This window comes from Scleropages formosus, chromosome 1 (assembly GCF_900964775.1).
Source record: "Scleropages formosus chromosome 1, fSclFor1.1, whole genome shotgun sequence".
NCBI lineage: Eukaryota > Metazoa > Chordata > Actinopteri > Osteoglossiformes > Osteoglossidae > Scleropages > Scleropages formosus.
This window is the reverse complement of record NC_041806.1, coordinates 21,426,119-21,451,928: the sequence shown is the minus strand read 5'-3', so window position 1 is coordinate 21,451,928 and position 25,810 is coordinate 21,426,119. Positions and strand designations below refer to the sequence as shown.

The window sequence follows — 25,810 nt, the reverse complement described above, 5'->3', positions numbered from 1 at the left end:
GGCAAAAAAAGGAAATTATTCCCGCTTCCACTGACCAAAAAAACTGGAATATACTTGAGATTTTATCTGCATGTCAATGCAGAGGCATCGGAGCGGCGCTCGCTTTCTACTACTGAATAATTTAAATACAGTTTCTTCATTTCAGGCGGCATCAACATTTTTACAGTGATGTTGTGTTACGTACACCTTTAATGTTTTATACAACGTCCAAGTCAGGCAAATGAAATTATAGTGTGGGAGCTGTAAAATGTCTCACTTTTCACCGGAGAGGTGAAAAAATATTGATTGCCAAGGCTTTACCCAAATATTGTGATCGGTTCACTTCGTCTACATTTACATTTCCATGTATTCATTTAGGGGGGGTGCGGTGGCGCAGTGGGTTGGACCACAGTCCTGCTGTCCGGTAGGTCTGGGGTTCGAGTCCCGCTTGGGGTACCTTGCGACGGACTGGCGTCCCGTCCTGGGTGTGTCCCCTCCCCCTCTGGCCTTATGCCCTGTGTTGCCGGGTAGGCTCCGGTTCCCCGTGACCCCATATGGGACAAGCGGCTCTGAAAATGTGTGTGTGTGTGTGTGTGTGTGTGTGTGTGTGTGTATTCATTTAGCAGATGCTTTTCTCCAAAGCGACGTACATCTCATAGAAAATACAACGTGTTCATTACATGAGGAGAAAGAGAAACATAGTTGCAAACGTGTGATTCTTAAGTGCACTTAGTTTGTTTCTTTCCACCATATGAACTAATGTTCATCACATGAGTAGTTGCGTAAAACTCAGAATATCCATGATTGCTGATCATCTTCCTACTTTTTTTTGAGATACACAAACATTTACGTACATCACAGGAGTCTAAATTATATTGTCATTCTTCTACCTCGCTGATGTTTGGATGCAAAGCAGCCAACATGTCTATGTACTTATACAGCTGGACACTTTACTTTCATAAAGCGTTAATCGTGATTTCATTCATTCGATCTACACCAATCCAAGGTGCATCTCCGTCAGGGGTTTCAAAAATAAGGTGAAAAAGCAATTTGTACTCGAGATGCGGAACGATCTTCATAAGCAGAATCTTGCACAGTGGACCAGGACGAGCCCTGGGAGACCCGACGAGCCAGCTGTCTGCTTCTGCTTTTATGACTGCGCCAGTTAACTGTGCTCACACCGATCCTCTTGGATCTCAATGGACATTCCAGCCAAACCTAGACCAACTCCATCATTACAGCTAAACCTACACCAACTCCATCATTACAGCTAAACCTAGATCAGCTCCATTCTTCCAGCTAAACCTAGACCAACTCCATCATTCCAGCTAAACCTAGACCAACTCCATCATTACAGCTAAACCTAGATCAGCTCCATTCTTCCAGCTAAACCTAGACCAACTCCATTCTTCCAGCTAAACCTAGACCAACTCCATCATTACAGCTAAACCTAGATCAGCTCCATTCTTCCAGCTAAACCTACACCAACTCCATCATTACAGCTAAACCTAGATCAGCTCCATTCTTCCAGCTAAACCTAGACCAACTCCATTCTTCCAGCTAAACCTAGACCAACTCCATCATTACAGCTAAACCTAGATCAGCTCCATTCTTCCAGCTAAACCTAGACCAACTCCATTCTTCCAGCTAAACCTAGACCAACTCCATCATTACAGCTAAACCTAGATCAGCTCCATTCTTCCAGCTAAACCTAGACCAACTCCATTCTTCCAGCTAAACCTAGACCAACTCCATCATTACAGCTAAACCTAGATCAGCTCCATTCTTCCAGCTAAACCTAGACCAACTCCATCATTCCAGCTAAACCTACACCAACTCCATCATTACAGCTAAACCTAGATTAGCTCCATTCTTCCAGCTAAACCTAGACCAACTCCATTCTTCCAGCTAAACCTACACCAACTCCATCATTACAGCTAAACCTAGATCAGCTCCATTCTTCCAGCTAAACCTAGACCAGCTCCATCATTATAGCTAAACCTAGACCAGCTCCAACATATATGCAGATGGCATCGCTCCTTTCATCCTATGTGGGCCGTGGGCAGCGCCTTCCACCGCCTTCTTATTGACCAAGGAGTCTCACGGCTTAACTTTCTAACTGGCACCGGTTTGGTTGCCCCATTAACGCATCGGTTACGTTTTTGAGTTCCTCCTGTACCTTCTCTATTGTCCTGCATTTTAAACAGGCTGCGAAAAGCACGACGCAGCTATCGAGCTGGAATTTCCACCACCTTTGTTTTCACGTGCTGAGGATATGCTCCGCACTCTTGCCTTTAGACGGAAGCAACCAGAGCACTTAGCACTTCTTGTCACTTGTCAGCTTTTATTACTCCAGAAAAAAGCGCTTCTTTGTCTTACATCCCCGCTCTCGGCTCTTCAAGCAAGGAGCAGAGAGGCAGAACAGACAAGTAAGGAGAACGGCAAACGCTACACTGCTTCAGCTATAGCTACATGCATAGTGGCAGTGGGTAGTGTACAGGTTAGTGCTGCTGTCTTTGGACCCAAAGGTTGCAGGTTTGATTCCTATCTCTAGCTGTGGTACCCTTAAGGAAGGCACTTACCCTAGATTGCTCCATCTTAAAAAAAAATAAATAAATAAATTAAAAGACCCAGCAGTGTGAATGGATAAATAACTATGAGTATCCTAACACCTTAAGTTGCATTGGGGAAAAGCATCAGATAACTGTAAATGCCTATGAGTTGCAAGACCCTGGCTGTCAACTGCATACAGTGCTGGGTGGAAGTTTTTTATTTGTTTGTTTTTGCCAAGGCGATTCTTCCCTCAGCGCTGTTCTGTCCACAGTTTTGCAAGTCTCATGTGATTTGATTCGAAGTTCATTTTGTTCTCCTTGAGCTGTGTTTCACCACATTCTCAGAGGGAGCTGCCTGTCTGCGGTCAGCAGCACCTCCCCTAATTTTTATTCATTTAGCTGACACTTTTCTCCAAAGGTACTAACAGTGTTACGGTACCTACAATGAGTTTACCCATTTACTGTATACACGTGAGCTCCTTTTACTGGAAAAATTCAGGGTAAGTACCTTGATTAAGGGTACTAGAGCAAGAGGAGGGTTTCGAACCAGGGACTATCAAGTGGAAATCAGTGGCTCTAATCACTATGCCATCTGCTGCCCATGAATCACATACCTCTGATTGCATTCTGGTTAGACCATGTCCTCCAGCTGGACAGTGCTGGAGTTAAAAACATGGTAATTGACTCTGAAAATTAAAAACTTGACTGACTGATGGACTGGTTAATGCAGGGTAGGCAGTACAATACATGCAGTGGACAAGTGATTGCTTCAAATTACACTGTAAGTGCACTGAAATCGAAAAATGAGGCATTTCCAAACTATGATCTATTAATATTCAGCATAATGGAGAGATAATCTCTCATTTTGCCCTTTTTATTGCCTTGCCCTAGGAGAACCCCGTTGAAATGAAAGACCAGAGCATGGCGGGACAAAAAGTCCAGCACGCTACAATCTGCTGAAGTGCAAATACTTAATAATTTTATCAGTGTCAAGGGAACAAATCTGTCATATACACCTATACAGAGCATTTGAGAAACTAAACTGGATTCAGGATGAAGTTTTGAAGGTGCCGGTGGCCCAGTGTAGCTGTCATAAACATATTCCTTCAGGCAGAATGGAGAGTTAAATATTTCACGAGAGCATTTTCAAAGCAAAGTCCCTCACTGGGTCATCTTCCTCTTCTTTGGTTTTATGGGGGTGGGTGAATAATTCAGACTTGCCATGCCAACTCTGTAGAGCGCTCACAGTGCCAGGGGACGAGCCATGGTGGATGGCCCAGGGGTTGAGTTTGGACCTGGATCTGAACCCGCAGCCTTTGTGCTTCGACATGAATCCCATAGAATGAACTGTGGTGGGTTGAAAAACACTGATATGTGTTGAAATGGATTGAGGTGAGGTGACATGGATGGAGATGACCTCAAACAGCCTGCATTGTGCTGGAATGGCTTGGAATTGGTTGGAATGGACTGGGATCATCTGGAAGGCTCGGAATGGATGGATGATAATGTGCCGAGATTTTACCGAACATATTTCATAATGAGGTATTTGACTCCGAAACACTGGGAACATCTGGCAGCATCAGGCGAAAAGAGCCAACAGAGGGAACAGTGTGGGTACAGCAGTGGAGATGTGGATATGGCCTGTCAGGAATAGCTCAACAGCACTATTGGTAATTCACTTTGAGTAATGAAGGCATGCAGAAGGCGCCTGATTTGGGCTAAACAGTGTATAGAGTAATTTATATCAGAGAGTTGGTTTGTGACACATCCTTCCATTGCTCTCATAGCAATGGCAATAAAGTGGGATTTTATGGTGTTGAAAACAGAGGTTCATTGTGGCCCGAAAAACATTTGTGTCTTGTTGGTGTGCGGCCTTGTGGTTGTTATTGACCAGAATTTTTTTTCCATATAATTGGGATTATACCAGGTAGAGTTCCTCTGCATGTGACCAGCCCTAGGTGACCGAATTTTGGAATGACCAGAGAGTCCAGTGCATCACAGTACTATTTTTTAAATGCACTTCCCAAAAAGAAAGAAAACATTGGAGAACTGGAACGTAAATTGTCAAAAAAAATCATTTTATTCCAGTATTTTAACTGACTCACTTGCATAAAACTTTGAATAATAGCATAAAAAATATTTGATTAAAAATGGAAATTTGATAAGGAAGTAAATCACTGCAGTGCACTGAAATGGAAAATGAGGGGATAATCTCTCATTTTGTACATTTTATTGCCTTGCTTTGGGATGGAGAGATAACATTAAAAATATTTTATCATAAATATTTCACTATGCATGCAAATTTGATAATAAAATGTCATAAATCTTCCAACATGCACTAGTGATCGTGACCACTAGTAATTCTTCTCTTGAGTGGTTGGTTAATCGTCCAAATATTAAAAATAAACCACTTTATTTATTTTAACAAGTCTAATATCGTGTAAAAATTTTGAAATAATCACTTTACATGATAATTGGATACGAGTGGTAAATTACTTGTCCAGCGCCCCCCTCCCTCCCATCAGTCCACATGAACTGTATATTTAGAACAAAGACTTTCACCAGTGCCTGTTCAGCTCAGTACCCAAGGAGCTCCCCCCTCCAACCCAAACACAGCTTCCACTGTGCTAATCTGATAAGCTGTGGTGAAAACACCGTACAGTGATCAATACTAACAGGCTCAGGAAGGGTTAGAAGGACATCTCCAGTTTGCTTTAAGTGGATTTTCCTGCCCTGGCCCACGTGTTTGGAATGCGTGCGGCGGGAAAAATCAGCGTCATAAATCCAAACGCAACGTACAGACGGCCCAGCTGTGCCATGGATGTAATGGTGCCTGAATTGTACTGCAGGGCAGTGCAGTAATGGAGAGCGCAGACACTCCGCACACCGCAGCTCCGAAACCGTGTGCTGGTCCTCTAATTGCACAGCTATTAAACATGAATGTGCTAGCGGTGCGTTATAATTAAATGTACCAGGCTGCTGCGTACCACGCCGTTCCATCATCGGTAAATTTCTAACAAAAACGTCTGTCTCTCGGCTAATGGGCTCCGCCAAACAAAACACGTGTCAGATTGAATCACCAAAATGTTTACCATGGTGCGTATTCTCTAATTTGCATTTACAGTAGCTCAGTTGCTGAGGAACAGCTGGGGACAGACCTTTGGCCTAAGTGTTTACCGGGGGGCTGCTGATGTGTGTATCTGAAAGCTGGGAGGTGGCAATGGGGCGAGGCGGACGTGTGGTGGGGGTCATTTAGGGTCTCTATTGCTTCTCTGCTCCCAGCTATTTAGTCAAAATCATTTACTGCCACTGAGCAAAATTCTTCTCTGATAATTTGCTGGGAGGTGGGAGATGTGTGTATGCGGGGGTGCAGGGGGGTTGTTGCACGTGAAGCACGAGACTTTGAAGCGCGGACCACTTTGCAGAGCTACGAATGATGAGAGCTCTCGGTGAGGATGCGGGGCAGGCAGAAGGGAGAATGGGAATTGGCGCGGGCGCTGAGGATGTTCCCCTGCTGGCTCCGCACAGCCTGTTCAGGGACATCGATCTGACGGCGGCGACAGAACACATTAGCGCTCAATTCCAAGGAAATGCCTTGAAAGGTTGGAAATCAGCAGCGGATGTCATTCGTCTCGAGGAGCGAATAGCTACTCATGTGTGTTTCTCAGGTCTGCGCAAAATTTTTCAAGGCTGCATTCCAAGAACCCTCTAGACCAGCTGTATCAGTGTGTAATCCTGACTATCTGAGGTTAGAGTAACAAAGCACTCTCTTTGTGGCACAGCATGTAGCACTGATGCTTTTCCATGCCTGGGATGTGGGTTCAGACCTGGCTCTATGCATTTGTATGGATTTCCTCCAAGTGCTCTGGTTTCCTCCCACAGTCCAGAAGACATGCATTTCAAATGGTCTGTGTGTACATCACATAGCTTGGTCACACAGACAGGTAGATGACTGGAGTTCAGCAGGTCTAGCAGTCGAAGGTGTTATTGATTTGACACTTCTCTCCAAAGCAACTCACAACATTAAGGTATTTACAATTATTTACCCATTGAAACAGTGGGGTCATTTTTACTGGAGCAATTCAGGGTAGAAGTGAGATTTGAACCTGTGACCTTTGGGTGCAAACCCTGCAGCTCTAACCACTACACTACTAGCTATTTAGTCCACTAACTGCTTTTTTCCAATGATTTACCAGTTTACCAGTTTAAAGAGCTGGACAGTTTTTACTGTATCCACTTAAGGTGAGTACTTTGATCATAGGTACTGCAGCAATAGGTGAGATTTAACGGACGACCCAGTTGTGTCTCCAGGGACTTTTTACCGCGGTGGACTGGTCCAGTTGAGTTCTAGTGCTTTGTCTTTCGCTGTTTGTTCACATCATCACCTGCTGAGCTGTGAGTACTGCAAAACGCGGTACACCTGCTGAGTATATGTGACTCCTCGTGTTACCAGGGTTACATTGACCTGCACCCGGTCCTCGGACAGCACAAGGGACAGCGCTCTCCGGGACGGGACGGCAGTCCATCACAAGACACTCAAACTCACACACTCTCACCCACACACACTCATACGCAGTGGGCACGGAGTGGAGCGGAGTGTGAGTGAACTGAAGCGCTGCACTCTCGCAGCAGGGTTATTTACACCGTTCCCCCCAGGCTTTCTGCTCAGCCCTCTTCGGCGCAGAAGGAACGAGGAAATCCCGACGAGCGCACGGTCTCCGGAACTCTCCTCAGCGACATCTGCTCCTTTCACTGATCTGCCCACACACAGAGCAAGGAGGCCCAGCAGATGGGGAGTCGGCGCTCTCGCACAGCTGCGTGACACACACACTTACACTCCCTGGATAACGACAGCCACCCGTACATGACATGCAGCAAAGGCGCACTTCCTGAAAAAAATTAATAACCCTACCTGTGAATGAAAGGAGCAGAAATGCAACATAGGGGAGCAAAGAAAGTCAAGGCCGGTGGACAAAAGCCCACGTGGGGAGTGAAGTGAACGTCCTCCAGAATAGAGACAATTTCTGTGGACTGATGCTCCATGACAGCACCTGTTCCGCAGTTTAGCCTCGCACCTGCGGAGCTCCCACAATCCTCCCTGCCGGAGTGCTGGGGGGTGCTCTGTGAAAGCAGTGGGGACACACACACACACACACACCTGGCTGAAGACCTCCACCTGCTCCTCTCCAGCGCTCTTCTGCGCTCTCAAGCTCAGCTGGATAAATATGAAAAAATATGTATATTTTCCCGACCTATACCGAGGCGTCACTCCCGTAAAAGTTCTAAGAAATATTTTTACGAGTCTTTCACCAGCAGTTCAATAGATGTGCCGGCGGCCCTGGGCGCGGTGCAGTTTTTTGCTGGTTTTTTTTGTACCGCACAGATGAACACGGAACGCGACGCAACACAGGAAATAAAACAAAACCTAAATAAATGAACGGGTAAATAACACCGATGGGAAATGTGAGGCTGAGGGGCAGAGCGCGCTGCGCCGCGTTTGCTGCATTGCACCTGTCCACCCCCCACCCCCAGGGAGCCGCGCAGGTGGGAGAACTTGGCGCGGGACGAAGGCGCGCGTCCCGCCGCCGGAGCGCGAGCCGCCGACGGCACAGCGCGAGGCACCGTCCGCTGCACGCGAGCAGCGCGGAGCGCCGCCGTTTCCATCCGCCAGGAGTGTAACATAACTGAGTGTAAAAAAAATAAATTAAAAGAAAAAAAAAACAAAGTCGGGGAGAACACGAATACGGGCGACGTGAACTCGGACCGACGGCCGGACATTAATCGTCTCAAAACAGCACATTTTACTGCCCTTAGTCTTAGTTAAATATCGCCTCTTTGTTTCATATGAGGTATAAGAAAGACCTTACCTGCGTTCACTGTACTGCGGGCGCCTTTGGGGGTGGGGGGTGGGGGGCGTGTTCCTCGCGCTCGGTACACGAACGTATGAATATAATAGTTCCTCGCGCGGGGTCTGCGGCGGAGGAGCACCGGCTGCTGTTCGCGTGCAGCCCCTTCAGAACGCGGGGGGGGGGGGGAGGGGCGGGTGTGTGTGTGTGTGTGTGTGTGTGTGTGTGTGTGTGTGTGTGTGTGTGTGAGAGAGAGAGTGGGGGGGGCGCGGTCACAGCTGTGCAGCGCGAGGACGGCCACCGCTGGATCCCCGCCGGGGCAGCGCAAAGACTGCTGCTCTTTCCTTCTTCTTTCTTCTCTTTAACTGTCTTTCCCCCTACAGCTTCTCTCTGGCCCCACAAAATTCCACCCGGTACGACACCAGCACTTCATTCCATTAATAATATATTCATAACGTGTTATTAAAACGGTTGCCCTGAGAAATTAATGTGAGATCATACTTTAAAGACACGTGAGCGGGATCTTTTAATACATAAATGTAGCGACTGGCAAATGAGCGAAAGGTTAATCACAGTTTGGGGGGAATGTGTCCCTGTGGATGCGAACAGCATTTACATGGGCGTAATATTTCTGTTATTACAAGTTGTTACACCACTGCAATATTATATAAAACAGACAGTTTCCGAACGAACCTTGAATGACTTTCATATTTAAATTATGCGTATATTACGCATCTTTGCCCTTTACCGGTCTGATATGTGGACCTTTTTACACGCCAGACTTTCAGACGATTACTGTCGTGCACTTGATGTATCGAAAAACCTTTAATTATTGTACATTAACATGTGAATATTAATTTTCAGGGTATTTTGGAAGTACTGCGGCTCTGAGACTGGGTTTTAAAAACCAAAGAATGTCATGTGTCTCCATCTGGTGTTAGACTGTACTCATTACACCACCTTTTTATATTTACCCTGGCTTTTCGGGTCACGAACCTTCCACTGTCGAATTTTTGAAGATATGCGCAATTTTAAAAATAATTTACTGACATATTTTTAAATTGTATTTTTTTTTCCACTTGTGTTTTTCAAAAGTAGCGGAGTTAATGTTCGCTGCGCTTCTGCAGCTCGCCGTTAGGTGGCAGTAAAGAGCACCCAAACCCAGCAGGAGTGAGAGACCACGTTCACTCCGTTCGCTTCCAGCGTTTCCATGCGCTTGGTGCTGCTGAGCGGTAATAGGATGATGAATACTGTACATATTAAGGGAAGAAAACGGTCAAAAACCATAATTAACATAGGAATGTGCGGGGATCACACAATTTTATTCCCAGTCACTCTTTTAAGCATGAATCACGTCAAAATAAACGTCTTGCAATGTCTGTATTATGTATTATTGCTATCTCAAACTCTTACAGGAGCAAACTCGTACCCACGCAGCAAATAAATCTTAAGTATTTCTCTGTTATTACACTTTCATTGACTGTATCCATAATAAAGCACATGATGAGAAAGTAGCCAGATGCCAGAGCTATATATATGTGCTCAGGATGGACTCTGACACCGCGTAACTGTAAAAGATGAGGAGCTGCATAAAGTAAAATAAAATAAAATTCAATTCAATGCAATACACGTCTTACAGCAAAATTTTTGTTCGGCTTGCCTAGGGTTTTTCTAAAACCATCATTTCCGCAGCACTGCACAGCCCCCCCCCTCCCTTTCTTTTAGTCTGACCTTCGCACTCCGATGTAGTTCTGTGGAAGTCATTGCGAAACATGAAAATAAAGCGCCTCACATTTCAAGAATGAAACACACACACACACACACACAGAACCGCTTGTCCCATACGGGGTCACGGGGAGCCGGAGCCTAACCCGGTAACACAGAGCGTAGGGGACACACCCAGGACGGGACGCCAGTCTGTCGCAAGGCACCCTAAGCGGGACTTGAACCCCAGACCCACCGGAAAGGAGGACCGTGGTCCAACCCACTGCGCCACCGCACCTCCCGGGAATGACATACTTCTGAGTTTTAAGGTAAAAAAGAAGCCCGATGCGAACACGCAGCGAAGCGCCGCTCCGTATCGTGTCTGCGGAGGACGTTCCACCCCTGCGCGCTAGGGGGCGCCAGAGGAAGCGCCGCTCCCTGTCGCCCGGCTCGAGCTCCCCGGTCTGCGGTCACCGCCCGTCAGAGTGACGGGTAAACAGGAACCGCTCTGTGCGAGTGTGTTTGTGTGTGTGCGCGCCTGTGTCAGGGGAGTGTCTACGAAGGCGGACGTGGCTTCAGCTGCGCGGCTCCCTGTGCTGCCTTGACTGTACGTGTGGGAAACAATCATGGAAGAGTTCCACTCCGGCGACGAGGTGACGTTTCTCGCGGTGTTTGTGCGGCGGCGGCGGCGGCGAGGGGGGCGAAGTAAAAAAAAGCGCGCTCGGCTCGGGCGGCGCGCGGCGGTGTCCATCGTCTCTGCGGGCTCGCGCCACCTTTAGTTTACCTTGCGCCACGCGCAGACTCGGTGTCAGCCGGGGCCAGTTGGGCCTCGCGCCCCTGCAGGGTGTGGCCGAGCGCGCGCTCTTTCTTTCTCTCGCCCCCACAGACAGAGTCAGTCACACACGGCGCAGCTCAGCATCCCGAAAATGAGCTTTTTCGGCTCCGAATCTCCTTAAGCTCAGTTTAATCCGATATTCGGCCCAAACAACCGGGTCCAAACTTGTCCGCGAGTTTAAATGTACAAAAATTTGTAACAAATCAATCATTGTGCCCGTTTGTAAAACAGCAGAGAAAACGAGCATTTGATTTGTCGATTGATGATAATAGGAGGAAGAGCCTTGATTATACTCCTGTGTGCGACAGACCAACACATTTCACCTGTCCTGTGTCTGGGGGGGGGGCACTGAACTGCTGACTGACACCGTGTCCCTCCTTCACACCCCACACCTGCCTGTGGGCCCTGCTGTGCTCCTCTTTCTCATGATTTAATCCTCACACCTTCTGCTTCTCCTCCCCTGAGATGCATCCAGTGCCTCGCACCGGGTGTGAGAAGATCCATCGGAAGGAAGGAGAGCAGTTGAAAGCGTGCGGATGGAGTTTCAAAGCGTCAGTGTGCAACAGGAGCCGTTGGAAGTGCTTTTGATCTCGCAGCGTCTCGTGTCCCATAACTGCACCGCCGTGTTTTTTTTTACATTGTAGGTGTCCTTCAATTCCGATGAAGCCAGTAACTGTGTTAAAGAGGTAAGTCGCTGCTTTAATATTACACGTTTATTTATATTCTGTGCCTGTATTTTGTTGGAGCAGGTAAAGTACCTGCAGTTTAGGGTAAGTACCTTGCTCGAGGGTACTGCGGCTGGGGGTGGGAATCAAACCTGCAGCCTTTGGGGTTCGAAAGCAGCGGCTCTATCCACCGCGCTACCAGCTGTCTGTTTGTATGCACGGTCCATGACGTTTTGGTGTTTTTCCACCCAGTGAAGTCGACGGAACGTGGCTAGATGCCTACGGCAGTGGCTTTACACAAAGAGGGCATTTGTGATGTTTAAAGCGCAAAATCAGCTGAAAAGGGGGGGGGTGACAGCAGTTCTCGTGTCAGCGCCACATCCCCAGGACATGTTCCGTTAATGCTCTGCCTGTGTTTTCCAGTGCATCGAGAGCATCATCGGTGGGCTGGACTACAACCAGAACAAAGTGAACCAGTGGACAGCCAGCATTGTGGAGCACTCCCTCACCCAGCTGGTCAAACAAGGGAAGCCGTACAAGTACATTGGTATGATATTCAGGTTATGGATTCGTGCATCACGTTTGGTCGGTGGCTCAAACTCTAAAAGGGTCGGTGGGATAAGTGCTGTCGAGTCCAGTTCGGCTCATGCTGACCGAAGGCAAAGGAGGCTACCGACGTGGTTTACCATCGGCTTTTCAGGGCGTGCCTTTGGACTGTGGGAGGAAACATGGGGTGAACATGCAAACTCCGCACAGGTTGTGTGGGAATCGAACCGCTCGGGCGCTGTGGGGCACCTGCGTTACCCTGCATGCCACTGTACCGCTTAGAACAGCGGAAGTGATGTAAATCCTCTCATTGCATCATCAAGTTAATGTTACCCAAAAACTTCAGTGTTTTTGCTGGGTACAGTCAGGAGTCTAAGCTTCTCATATGTGGATATTAATTTCAGTTTATTCGTTTATCTCATGCTTCTGTCTAAAGTGGCTTACAACTCTAAGCTTCTAAGTGATCGAACCATTTATACAGCCGAGCAGTTTTTACTCGAGCGGTTTACTCCAAGTGCCTTTCTTAGGGGTATTACAACAGACGGTGGGATTTGAACCTGCAGCCTCTGAGTCCAAAGGCAGCAGCCTCAACTGCTATGTTATGTGCTACGCTTTGCTGACGTACAGGCAGAATCACGTATATACACGCGTTCAGAGTGTGTGGTTCAGTTCCCACAGCCTTGTGAATCCATAAATCTTCTGGAAATTCACCCTTTTAAAATGCCTCTAATGTGCTATTTACATAGAATCACTTAACATCAGTGTTTTGTGATGTGTATAGTTAAGAGTGGAGAAAACCAGTCATTTCTGAGCTAAAACTGGCCGTTGTGCAGGAGCCTCGTGTCAGTTCTCTCCGCCTACATGCGTTTGGTGTGTGAGCTGGAGATTAGCAACCCATCGGCTGCTGACCCATGGGTTGCTAATCTGCGGCTGGGGAGACTGTATTTGGTAACTCCGAGCCCTGTGTCCTGTTTGTGAAATCAATGATTGGTTACTGCGAATTTTATGCCCTGCAGTGAATTCTGCTATCATGCAGAAGAGCGGAGCTGGTCTTCACACCGCCAACTCTTGCTACTGGGACACCACTACTGATGGTGAGCCATCATGCTTCTCTTTGTCGTTGCTGCTGAGCTTGGTTAACTTCCCAGGCAGAAAACAGTTGCGTAATCCCACGTTAATCACAGCAAATGGAAGTGTATAAAGACCCCTTATAAAAATTATGATAATGCTTTTCATTTAAGGGGGCGCAGTGGCGCAGTGGGTTGGACCTGGTCCTGCTCTCTGGTGGGTCTGGGGTTCGAGTCCCGCTTGGGGTGCCTTGCGACGGACTGGCGTCCCGTCCTGGGTGTGTCCCCTCCCCCTCCGGCCTTACGCCCTGTGTTGCCGGGTTAGGCTCCGGCTCCCCGCGACCCCATATGGGACAAGCGGTTCAGATGGTGTGTGTGTGTTTTTCATTTACTAGGACTCAAAGCCGTGTATTAGCACAGTATCTGGTTTTAAATGCCGAAAAACATTCCTCCAATTTTTCCCCAAAATTTAAGTGACAGAGGTGACTGAAGTGAAACTTGTGACAAACTGTTGTGTTTTTCCTTGGCAGGGAGCTGCACAGTGCGGTGGGAGAACCGCACCATGTACTGCGTGGTTAGTGTCTTTGCTGTGGCTGTGGGGCTTTAGCCACTAAGTAAGTCAAGGTTGTGGATGGGGGAGGTGCTACTAACATGTCTGCATGTGCCACCAATGAGAGGCACCCTTCAGTGCAGGAGAACCACCAAAGCCTTGAAGATCTGATTCTGAACCCACCTGTGTGGAGGCGCATGGACGTGTGTTCAAAATCGCCACAGACCACCCGGAAAGTTGTCTCCTTGTTGTGTATTGACATGCAAGTTTAAAATGTTATCCTCCTGCTGTGCTTGACTTCCATACCCAGCCACTCTGCTTCCATATTTATTAGCATTGTTATTATTTAGTGTTATATACAGATTAACAGTCTACTGAAGGCATAGTTTTAAATAATTAAGTGCTCGTTGACTCATTATGTATGCTGCTCAGAGCTCCTTCGAAATCATGCGTACCTTCAACCGTTCGTCAGAAATGCTTCGTAGTTCCACGCTTGCGCTTCCTGCTAGACGACGCCCCGGTATTATCCTGTTACATACACATTACATAATATACATTGCACTTATTTATGGCAATATGTAAAACATTGTCCTTTCAGATTTCAGATGAGTCTAGACCTGCCTGTCTCCATAATAAAACTCCCTGTCCAGGCATGGGCTTTAAGTTGGAATAGAAAATTCCAAAAAACAATTTTTTTTGTAATTGAAGAATTATTGTATCATTATGCTGGTATGCAAACTAGCAGAAGTGAGTCCCGCCCACTAAGTGAGAGAGCATGCGTGACATGCTTAAAGTGATAGTTAACCCTTAATGTTGTCACAGTCTCTTGTAGAGTTATTAATGACGAGCTCCAGATACTGAAATTCAGGTACTTTTTCTTTGTTAGACCGGCTCATGGTCTTGTGTCATAACGCTACTTTTGCATTGCTGCTACAGTATGAATTAAAAAAAAAAGAAAAAGGAACCCCTCAATTCATACAGATCCCACTTTCCAAAAACAGGGAGATTTGGTGGGGAGTTATAGTACAGTGCTGTATGTGTTTTGTACAGCACAGAGGAGATATTTATCGTTGCTTCCTGCTCCTATGTACTGTGACTGATTCGTTGCTGCAATAATGTATGTGCAGCATCCTGAAAAACAGCCAAATACAGTACTGCGGCCATCAGTGAGAGCTGTAACAATAAGCATCGAAATGTATCAAATACAGTAAAGGGTACATTAGAAGGGTCAATATGAAATATAGATGACGCATTTCCTACACTGTACGCATTCCATATTATTCACCTCCACAGAATATCTATTAGCTTTGTGCTACTAGTGTCTTATGTTTTTGTGATGTGTGTTTATCCATCCCAAGGGTCTTTAAAAGTTTACCAAACAAGCTAAGGTGCCCCCAGCAAAAAAAAAATGAAAAGGTGAACTTTTCTGAAAAGGGTGCTTTTCTGTCGTTTAATAATGTGAAATTACACCTTATTAATAATGTGTTCCATTATTTCTCACAGGAGCCACTTTCTCAGTTGCTTCACTTTTTTGGTTCACGTTAGTGTTGTACAGCGAGGTCCTCTGCGCTCTGCATCCTGTGTCGCACTATTCCTCGCATCACTCGTTTTGTTTCGCTTCACATCTCGAATAGGGGAAGTGTTTTGTACAGGGAGCCAAGCACAGACGAGCAGCTGCTCATTAGCTCCTTGAAACAGGAGTTTGAGACGAGTTTTTTTTTGTCTGAGGTCTGTTTGCCTTCTTTTAATTCCCTTTCTCCTCTCAGTGAAAGTGAACTTTGAAAAAAGTTTGTTCCTTTACTGCTGACAATGTCTGTAACAGTGATTGTTGCAAAGCTAGAATTCCTGTTTGCTTTTGCTTTAATTTAACTAATGCTGCCATTGTTGGTCACCCTGTATTTAATGGTTTATATTTTCAAGCAGTAGAATGTTTTACCTCTTGTGGGGGGGGGGAAGTTGAATGACTTAATATAAACAAAATAATTTTGTTCCCGTTTTATGGCATAGTCTTAAAACCGCAGTTAGTGCTGATTCTGTCAATGTGCTAAAAATGTTACCTAACCTTATTTGCATCCCCCCCCTCGAATCCCATAAGTTTAATTATATATTCTTTAATGTTATTTTTATTAATAGACATTGCTAATCATCTATAATGTTTTAATGGTTATTATACAAAAAAGGCAGAAATTTTCTCCCAGCAGAAGTTAATTATCGCTGTGACAGATACTGTAGTGTTTACTGTACTTTGAGTCTTGTCCTCCTGGGTTACTCTGAATGTATGAGTGGACCTCGGTACTGCACAAGTAATGCTTTTCTAAATTGATGGAGCTTCCAGTGCTTTGGTTTCAGACGCTGTCAAATGTAATCACCACCACCACTATGAGGAGAGGTGTGGCCAATTTCTGAATGTCAGAATCTTTACAGCTGCGTATCTTGTACAAAATATTTGCCATTTTGTTCTTGCATCAGAATGTCTTTGACCACATATTGTAAAAAATGATGGGGTAGACATGTTTTTTGACTCCCTGTGTCCATCGGGCCCTGACTGGGGAGAGTGGGTGGAGGACAACGGCTGACATTGGTCACCATTGTCTGGCAAGTTGAATTGGACTATGTCTCTAGATAGGCAGCACAGTTATCTGAAGACAAATGCATGGTAAATTGAGATGTGAATAAACACAATTAATCCTTGGCATGTCGCGAATTGTGTATCTTTAATAAGCTGAACATTTTAAACTTGCACATTTAATCAAAGAATTCCGATTTGGTCTGTCCATATTGTACATAAGGAGCTGTCCATAATGTGTGTCTCCTGCATATGGCAAAGGCTTGGCTGTGGTTTCTGCAAGTGGAAGTTCAGAGAAAATTCAAATCCTTTATTAATCCCCGTGGGGAAGTTCACTCAGGCTGCTGCTGCTGCTACAACAGCAGCACATCTTTGAACTGTGGGAGGAAACCAAAACCCATGCAAACACAGGGACGCCGTGTAAACTCCACGCAAAATGTATGGGTATCGAACCTGTGTTGTCACATCATCCAGGCGCTTTGAGACAGCAGTGCTATCTGTTCTGTCACATCCACAGTCAATGTGACGCTGGCCTTTCACAACACTGAAAAATCCACTTTAGAAAAGAGGAAGAGTGGTTTAGAAACCCAATAACATCGTGAGGCATGACAAGGGCAAGAGCTCATATCAAGGCCTGGTCTATTCTAAAAAGTGATTTCTTAATACATTTTGGTAAGAGAGCTATTTTGAAACCGCACAGTGCAAACAAATGGAATGTCAAAGTGTGACCGATGTCCCAATAACCGCTTCCTCTTTTGAGACTCTTGGTTGAAACCACAGAGATACGTGCAACCGATTTCGGTATATCTACTCAGCACTGCTACTATCTATACTTCACTGAATTTAGGAGTTGTAATACCAACGTGCAACCGATTTCGGTATATCTACTCAGCACTGCTACTATCTATACTTCACTGAATTTAGGAGTTGTAATACCACTAATTGCATTTAATTGTTCTTTATTGGACAGGGCTATTAAATAAACAGTATGTGACTGTCAGACAGTTCTTCTCCATATCAAAGTGACCGATTCACAAAAAAGTTGAAAACGATCATAGTCGTAATTCAAATGAGGCTGTAGGCTAATAGCTTCCTTTATGTACAGCAACAAAACTAAACATAAAAATGTAAAAATGACAAGTTCATGTGCTAGATGCTATTATAAAGTTAGCAAATGTTAGAGAAAAATACTAAAGCACTTCACTTTGGATGAATTTAACAAAAACGTAACATTGGAAGCAACTACTGAGTGTCAAAGCTGCCCTAAACTGACGCCATTGTTCCGCAGTACGCTTTACTCGTCCGCCTTAACTGCTGTGTGTTTAGCTCTGTGACGTGTCTGCCGTTCAAGCAGGATGGCTGTTGCCGTGGTTTCCAGGGTCGAGGGGTGGAAGGTCAGATAGGAGATGAGCTGTCAGTTCAGTTGCAGCAGATTAGAAGTTCTCCTTGTTGAAGATGAATTTGACTCCAGAAACCGAATGGGTACGGCATTGTTTTCCCAAGGTTTTTGCCAGTCCGAGTGGTCCGCAGAGGAAGACGCCAACCTTTGCCCTGTGACACACACGCACAGTAGTCCTAAAGCATCAAGCCGAAGTACTTAGTCCGTTCACACCTCTAAAACAGAATCAACCCTTTTATCTGCAGGGATTTCCTATGTGAATGTAAGGTATGGACTTCTCCTGGACGTGAACCATTAGCCGTCAAGGTTCCTGCAGCGTCCTTATCCACTGTGCTACCTGCTGAAACTCAACCCATATCACGCCAAAACATTTTTGCTCTCAGAACTTCCTCTTTTGCCAATAGGAAGTGAAGGACTGCGGGGATGGGAAACTCCGTGGAATAGAGCAGAAATTCACAAAACTGGAGGTGTCTATGATACTTGCTCATTACACACATGAGGTTTCACACACCAGCACCGGTGGGTGGGATGGCCAACCTTGGAAGACTATAACACATCTATAAGGAGTCTTGCATATGCTCACCCGTTGTGTTTTGCTGCAATATTGTTGAACTCAGTGGTCCAGTTGGGCTTCCCATACAAAGTCTTCTGCTTCAGTCCAGTGATAGGGTCATTTTCCGCTTCATGGTGAACTGTGAAGTGGGCAGCCTTCACAGAAAGGTTGAATAATGGGGTGAGATGCTAGCGTGTTGAGATGTCTGTCCTATTTTATATTTTACAGTTAACACCATTAGAGAAATACAATCCTATTGCACACTACAGCCCACAAGGGACATGGATGCTTGTTTGATGCGTCAGCTGATTGGAAAACAATTCCGACACCGATAAAAATCACTTACCTCGGACTCTTTCCACCTCGTCAGGTAAATATTGCAGCTGAGGAAGTCAGTCAGGCCTTTCTCCACCATCTGACCCTCCAAACTCTGCAGGAGGTCAGCAAACCACTCAAAGGCCTCAGTTTCTGGGCACAGCCAGTAGAAGTAGATCTGAAATAGAGCGTGGAAATCCACGGTTCACATTAAACCTCAATGAAAACCAAGTCCAATTTTCTTCAAGAGCTAGAACCAAATTTGAGCTTCTTATGTCAAACCAAAATCCATCCAATTTCAATAACCCCTTGTCCTGAGCAGGGTTGCAGTGACCCAGAGCCTATCCTTGAATCATTGGGCTCAAGGCTGAGGAAGGTACACCAGTTCATCATAGGGTAGCCCTCCTACACACACATACACAACAGGCAGTTGAGCATCATAAGTTCACCTGAACTGCATGTCTTTAGACTCTGGGAAGAAACCAACAGACATGGAGATAACATGCAAACTCCACACAGACTGAGAATCGAACCCAGCGCGTTCTCACACCACCCAGGCACTGCGAGGCCGCAGTGCTGCACGCTCTGCTACCTGCTACCCTTTAATCGCAAACCATCTAAAGTATTTAGGTATTAGGATTCGATTCCCAGGTACTCATGGGAATTTTAATTATGCTAATTAGCCAGCATTAAAAGCAATGGCAAGATTCCTTTATTCCTCACCTTTCGGGTGAACACGTTGGCATTTTGTTGAACGTACTTGTACCACACGGACTTGAGGATGGAGGCGAAAGGTGTGACGCCAATGCCAGCACCCACCAGCATGACCACCTCGTAGCGGAAGACGTCCTCGCTGGCTGTGCCGAAAGGCCCGTCGATCGCCATTCTACAAACAGCCAGAGAGGACAAGTAGATATCCAGGTGTACGAATGAGAAGAAGCAAAACAAAAAAAAAAATAGCGGCATCTTTGAGCTGCATGCTGCATGCCGTGTACTTCTTCGTTTTCCGTTTGTTTCTCAATGCTACCGAGCTGAGCTGATGTTGTGTTACATCCTCTTTTACAAAACCATGTGTCCTGGGATGTGGTGTTAGAAAGCAACTAGAGTACAGTACTCTAGTGTGTGGGATTTACCCCGTAACTTGATGTGACAAATTAGAAAAAACTGAAGTTTTACTCACTTTGGGAGCGTCCAGGCATCCTGGACTTCGGTCTTATCGCCTCCGCAAGCCTTGTACAGAGCTTCCGTCCAGTCCCCCACGATGCGGATGTGGACGCTGAAATGGTCTTCTTCTGGGGCTGATGTCAGTGTGAAGGGGTGCCACTCCAGCTGGGAGATGGAGGGGCACTGCATGAACACATACTGGCCCACCTCCATCTTGAAGCCCTTCATTCGCATCTGCAGCTCCAGGGTTCTGGAGGGGTGCATCACCACCTTTGGGGTGAAAGGGGAGCAATGTGACATAGGAGCTGCAAGGATTCCCCAGCTCTTACACAGCAGGTGGAAACCAGAGCAGAGCCCAGCATCGCCTTTCTACTGACATAATTAAGACGTTTCAGTGTTCGTATCTCATCGAACGTTTTCTCTTTACATATCAGAGACCCTTGGCTCGTGGCCAATACATATCCTGGCAAAGCTAATCGATAGTTGAGGACACAATCATTAATAAGAGGTCATTACGTTCGGTCGGTGAACACTAACCTTTGTAATGACCACTTTCTGCTGAGAGCGGACGAACCTCACCACTCGTTCACACAGGTAGAGAAACATTGGGCCGACCACCCACTTCCACGTCTGCAACCACAAGACCAAAGCCGTACAAAAGTCAGAGATGCGGAGCAGAGCGAGGCATACCCGGCGTCACTTCTCATCCAGGTAGATTCATTTGGATGGAGAAAGAACAAGAGCAGAAGTGATGTTTCTGCAGCAAAGCGACTGACCATCGGTGGGTTGCCAGCAAAATTTGGCACGGGGCAGAAGGTGCCGTTTTTCCCCCATTCGCGGTAGTATTTCTCGCACTCCGCTGGGTTGTTCTCCTGGAAGCTCGTCGGGGTCTGCCCTCGCACGATTCTCCTGTCAATTCCAGAGCAGCACCGTCATCAAGAGCGTACCACTCTTTCGCTGGGCACAGAGTACCAAGTGGTCGTCGGGCCAGTGGGAACACCTACCCGATTCCATGGAGCACCAAGCCAATGAAGAATATGACGAAGAGGTGGTGGGTGAACCAAAACACCTCGAAGTAGGACCTGCGGATGACCTCAGTGGACGACGTGATCATTAGGATGAGAGCCAAGGTCATGAACACTCCAGTCAGGCCGGCAATTGTAGTGAACATGACGTAGGTGGGATTCTGAAAAGTACGACGCACAGATGATCACTTTTAACTGAGTGTAAAGACATTGACTTCAAAACTTCACCGCTCCCTGCAGTCTGAACCGTGTTAAAAGTCCAGGTTCTTTTATTCACTTGGTTCTGCTTTTCAGTAATGTTGTTTTCCGAAGAGGGGGGCGCGGTGGTGCAGTGGGTTGGACTGGGTCCTGCTCTCCTGTGGGTCTGGGGTTCGAGTCCCGCTGGGGGTGCCTTGCAATGGACTGGCGTCCCGTCCTGGGTGTGTCCCCTCCAGCCTTACGCCCTGTGTTGCTGGGTTGGGCTCCGGTTCCCCGCGACCCCGTATGGGACAAGCGGTTCAGAAAGTGTGTGTGTGTTTTCCAAACAGATGCCAATGTAAGGTTTTAGCTTAGTAAATGTGCCTGGGAGAGTCCATTTACAGTTGGAGAAAAAAGGTCGGACCCAGAACCTCCACGTTCTTCGCGCTGCATCACCAGCCATGATGTCTGGAAACTTTCTTCTCCGACTAATGCCGGGGGTGAACGTCCAGACTCGCTGTCCAAGCTCATTCTTATATGTGTGTAAACCAGCGCAACCGAATCGAGTTTCGTCCCCGTCACGCACTGCCACCTCTCCGATCGCCCAGTCAATGGAGAAGGAGGAGGAGCTCACCGTGTCTTTGGTGCGGATGGGATTCAGATAGGACCGGTTGTCCCCGTTGCCAATCTGGGAGAGCACGTACTGCAGGGTGTCATTTTTGTCCAGCTGGGCATCCATGAACCGCTCAAAGTTAAAGAGGTGAGCCAAGATGTGGATCGCTGTAGCACCGAAAACAGAGGTCATGGAGGCGCCACGGTAACTTCTAGTAATGACCAGTGTGAGATAGAATGGACCGGTTACAGTGTGATTGACCGTATCGGTCCCGAGGGAGGAAAAATCAAGGAACCTCTTGAGTTCTCTAGACAAAAAAAAACAGAACTTGCTACTTCCGTCTGAGTAACACATGAAAAATGATCATTTAATGGATGAATTACATCCTGATAACCGGGAATTCGGTGTTTGTCCATATGGAACAGTGCCAGGCAGCCTAGATATGGATGCGGGGGTGATAAGCTCGGCGGCGCTTCGCATGTGAGCGTGTGCGAGATGCCCCTGCAGGGTGGGTTACCCGTGTGCAGCGCGATCATGTAGGCCACCAGCTTGTGGAACGTGAGGTTTCGGTCCAGCTGCCGGGCAGCACTACGACTGCAGCGCTGACAAATACAAAAAACGCACACGAGTTCACACGTGGAATTCCCATGCACAAGAATCGTGGCCACCTACCGTATACTTGAAAAACTTGAAAAACATCCAAATATGTAATAAGAATGACAACAGAATATTTGTAGAAATGATAATTGGTACATATATAGCATATATAATAATATACAGTATAATTATATACATTATAACAGGTACATTTTTGGTCATTTGAATATAATGCAAAATCCCATCACCATCTACATATCACTAATAACTGTACCGCACACTATCTTCATAATTATTTGCGTTTGTTCTTTTTTCGTGTTTTACAAATGCCAGCCGATCAAAACGGAGATGTCGAGAAATAAAATCAGGAAACGCTCTGCCTTTGTTATATTGTTATCAGAACACGTGTTCACATACGACACAACCAGGCACAATGTATAAGGAGCTACAGAACAGAAATAGCTGAGATTTCCCAGCATCCACACCTGCAACTGATGTGTACATGACTAACCGTATCCCCCCCCCCCCAACATTTACCAGCTCATTGACAGAACACAAACACAGCCAGCACTGCATACTCCCTCACACACACACACACACACACACACACACAGAGTCACACACTCACTGACTTGGATGGACCCGCGCAGGAAGGAGAGAAGGTTCCGGCACACGGGCAGCAGTATCAGCATGCAGTTGAAGTTGAGGCAGGCGGCTGGGGCGCGGGCCCAGGGCAGGGCTTGCTGAACCGCAACGACACCACAAGGGCACTTACTCTCAATTCCTCCAACGGCTAATTAAAGCACACACACCTGCGCCCCCCCCCCGTTAACTCCCAGTTCAGTCATACATCTAAATCTGTCCGCAAAAGTGACACGGGATCTATTTTCAGATGAAAAAAAAAAAAAAAATCAACTTTAAAGAATCGATACAGAGGTGTCCAATGATTTTTGGTCAAACTCCACAGCTATGACGGCGAACTGGAAAGAGGGACACGTGTAAAAATCATAGCAAGTGTCATTCTGAATCTTAAACGTCTCCGCTGAAAAATTCTTATTTATTTCATTGTATTTTGTCTAGGTTCAAGCGTGCGTGTCTGTCTATTATCATGCAATCCAACAGAATTATGGTATTTATGGAAAGTACAGCGTATTTTCATTTACAAATGTTCTTGTGAGCCACTTGACATGAAATGGCGAGCTGCACGTTGGGCACCCCTCTATTAATATTTCGAAAAGTTCAAAGAGTTGCATAGAACCCGGGTTAAAAATCCCCTCTCCTCGATCAAGGTGTTAAAACTGAATTTATACAGTAAAAATGACCCAGCCGTACCAATGAGCTAAACGATGCAAGTCGCTTCGGAGGAAAGCGTCACATAAATAAATAAATGTAAATATCCTACTTCAGGTGTGCCAAAGTGAGAGAAAGAAGAGCCGATGCCGATTAAGTTTTCTTACCTTGGTTTACCGTGAGTGGGTAAAGGAGCAGTGTAAAGAAGAGAACCTCACTTACCCCCAGGATGGCCCTGCTGTAGAACCACCTTTCCACGAGGAACTGCATGTAGAAATGGACAAAGAGGAAGGCGTTGATTCCCAGCCACACCAGCTGAAAGAGAACCAGTTCGCCCGGTTAGCGGCGGAGTGTTCCGGGTCACCCCGAGCGAAACCGCACCGCGCGGTCCGAAGCGGCACACTCACGATGACGAAGAAGGAGAGCCCGTCGTTGGCCAACCAGTTACCCATTTCGAGAGGGAGCGCGAGTGACCTGCTGCAGCTGGAAATGGTGGAGATATAGGCTCACAGCAAGAGGAAGTGAGAGCTGCGAAGTGCGGGGAAAGGCCTGCTACCGCGTTTGAGGAAGTGCTGTGCTGCATTACGGCATTCTGCTCGCAGCTTTCGCTTCGCGGTATCGGGCGTGTTGCCGATAAGCCTGGACCGTCGTGTTTATTCCAGGCATCTATTAAATGACCATCAATTCCTTTTTTCCAGAGCAACTTGCAATGCCTTACATTTATTTATTTAGGAGACACTTTTCTCCAAAGCAACTTCCAGTGAACTCTATGTAGTGTTATCAGCCCACACACCTTATTCACCAAGGTAACTTACACTGCACGATACACTACTTACACTGGGTCACTCATCCATACATCAGTGGAACACACACTCTGTCACTCATACACTATGGGTGAACCTGAACAGCATGTCTTTGGACTGTGGGAGGAAACAAGAGCACCCGGAGGAAACCCATGCAGACAGCATGCAAAATCCACACACACACTGAGCGGGGATCGAACCCATGTCCTCTCAAAGGCACTGTGAGACAGCAGCGCTGCTCACTGTGCCGCCGTGCCACCCGTCCTACCTATTTATACAGCTGGGTTGTTTTTACTGTATCCAGAGTAAGTATCTTGCTCCACAGTAGTAAAGCAGGAGGTGGGATTCAAACCTGGGGTTTTAAACTGCAAGGCAGTAGCTCTAACCATATCCCCCCACCTGTTGCCCCAACGCAAAGCAGGCAGGCCTACCCCCATCGCGCACACCGGTATACTGTCCGAAGGGCTACTGCTTTCTACTGGCGAACGGTGAAACACCCTGCCTGCCATCACAGCCTCTTCTTGTTATTCTTTCCTCTGAGGTTAATGGTGGTAAAAATAATTAATTCATAATGTATAACGTGTTATAAGTACTTCTCTGCTATGTAGGTTGCTCATCAGACAAACCATTAACCTCCCACACCAGACACACCATGCAAAATTTCAGCAGGCAATGTACACTTTATTGTTCACTTTAAGGCAGAAGTCAATCAGCTGTGACTCAGAACTGAACAGTTTAATACTGGGATACTGTACACAGGTACCTTACAAGCACCTAATAATTACACAGCATATAGTATAATACAGTATAATACAGTATAATACAAAGTCCTATTCAAGAGCCGCATCAGCATCCGGTTACCTCGTCCCACTGGGTATGTCTGCTCTATGACCAAAGACAAACCTGGTGCAGTCAATACGATCTAAGACGAACAACAGAGCGACACTGATGTTTGCTGTTCAGCAGCGCCACATGGTGGCCACTCTTAGAACTTACTGACTGTACCATATATGAAGCAAAAACCTGTATCGCACCTGCCCTGTAATACAAATCTCAGACAATGAAAATCTTCACTTTTCTGCAGCCTTCGTGAGCAGTTTTCCCCGCCACTGCCAGAAAGAGAACTCCAACAGATCGACAAATTAAATAAATATAATATATTTTTTTAAAGCTACTGGAAAATATACAAATGAGTAATTTTCGTAGGTTTTTGGTGTAAAACAACTTGAAAATTTGTTCACCTGCTGTCTCTGCCATTGCTGCTCCACTGTTGTTTAATTGAATTTTATCAGTAATGTATGGAGGCAGCTGTGAGTGAGGGCTTCACGGATTCTTCTTTTACCAAATCTCAGTTTTGGGGTCTAGATTCAGAGGAACAGAGAAGCCTTTGTCACACTGTGTGGGACTGACTGGAACTGGAATCACTGCATATCTCCTCTGCTCACTAGAAGCCAGTACACAGTATTAACACAAGAGGACCTGTACGGTGATCATCCATGTAATTTACCTTAAATGCATGACTGCTTTCTTCCCACAGTGTAAAAACATTGATTCTGTGTGTGTG

At 46.3% G+C, this 25,810-nt stretch overlaps 2 protein-coding genes across 4 annotated transcripts; one reads left to right on the top strand and one right to left on the bottom strand.

The window, feature by feature from the left end:
- Positions 1–10,535: 10,535 nt before the first annotated feature.
- On the top strand, positions 10,536–16,432 carry dynlt3 (dynein light chain Tctex-type 3). Of its 2 annotated transcripts, none has more exons than XM_029253302.1 (5): positions 10,536–10,734; positions 11,561–11,602; positions 12,005–12,128; positions 13,144–13,221; positions 13,725–16,432. In XM_029253302.1, the coding sequence occupies exons 1-5, from the start codon at positions 10,708–10,710 to the stop codon at positions 13,799–13,801; spliced, it is 348 nt and encodes a 115-aa protein (XP_029109135.1). In that variant the 5' UTR covers positions 10,536–10,707; the 3' UTR covers positions 13,802–16,432. The 2 variants fall into 2 exon arrangements, with proteins under 2 accessions (XP_029109135.1, XP_018605623.1); XM_018750107.2 differs by lacking the exon at positions 10,536–10,734 and adding an exon at positions 10,795–11,467.
- A 16-nt stretch (positions 16,433–16,448) lies between these two features.
- On the bottom strand, positions 16,449–23,935 carry cybb (cytochrome b-245, beta polypeptide (chronic granulomatous disease)). 2 transcript variants are annotated; one of them, XM_018750108.2, is made up of 13 exons: positions 23,851–23,935; positions 23,666–23,758; positions 22,786–22,896; positions 22,074–22,158; positions 21,578–21,723; positions 20,746–20,927; positions 20,518–20,650; positions 20,279–20,371; positions 19,758–20,011; positions 19,301–19,463; positions 18,609–18,755; positions 18,293–18,417; positions 16,449–17,861 (listed from the first exon to the last, which is right to left on the bottom strand). In XM_018750108.2, exons 1-13 carry the CDS (start codon positions 23,893–23,895, stop codon positions 17,744–17,746), a joined length of 1,695 nt encoding a protein of 564 aa, XP_018605624.1. In that variant the 5' UTR covers positions 23,896–23,935; the 3' UTR covers positions 16,449–17,743. The 2 variants fall into 2 exon arrangements, with proteins under 2 accessions (XP_018605624.1, XP_018605625.1); XM_018750109.2 differs by lacking the exons at positions 23,666–23,758; positions 23,851–23,935 and having other exon boundaries at positions 22,782–22,849.
- Between the last annotated feature and the right edge of the window lie 1,875 nt (positions 23,936–25,810).

Coding starts and splice junctions, on each gene's coding strand:
- dynlt3 (XM_029253302.1), top strand. CDS start 10,708: ATGGAAGAGTTCCACTCCGGCGACGAG. Junction 11,603..12,004: donor CCAGTAACTGTGTTAAAGAG/GTAAGTCGCTGC, acceptor TGTGTTTTCCAG/TGCATCGAGAGCATCATCGG. Junction 13,222..13,724: donor CTGGGACACCACTACTGATG/GTGAGCCATCAT, acceptor TTTCCTTGGCAG/GGAGCTGCACAGTGCGGTGG.
- cybb (XM_018750108.2), bottom strand. CDS start 23,895: ATGGGTAACTGGTTGGCCAACGACGGGCTCTCCTTCTTCGTCATC. Junction 23,759..23,850: donor GGCTCTCCTTCTTCGTCATC/GTGAGTGTGCCG, acceptor GTTCTCTTTCAG/CTGGTGTGGCTGGGAATCAA. Junction 20,651..20,745: donor TTGGTGCTCCATGGAATCGG/GTAGGTGTTCCC, acceptor TGGAATTGACAG/GAGAATCGTGCGAGGGCAGA.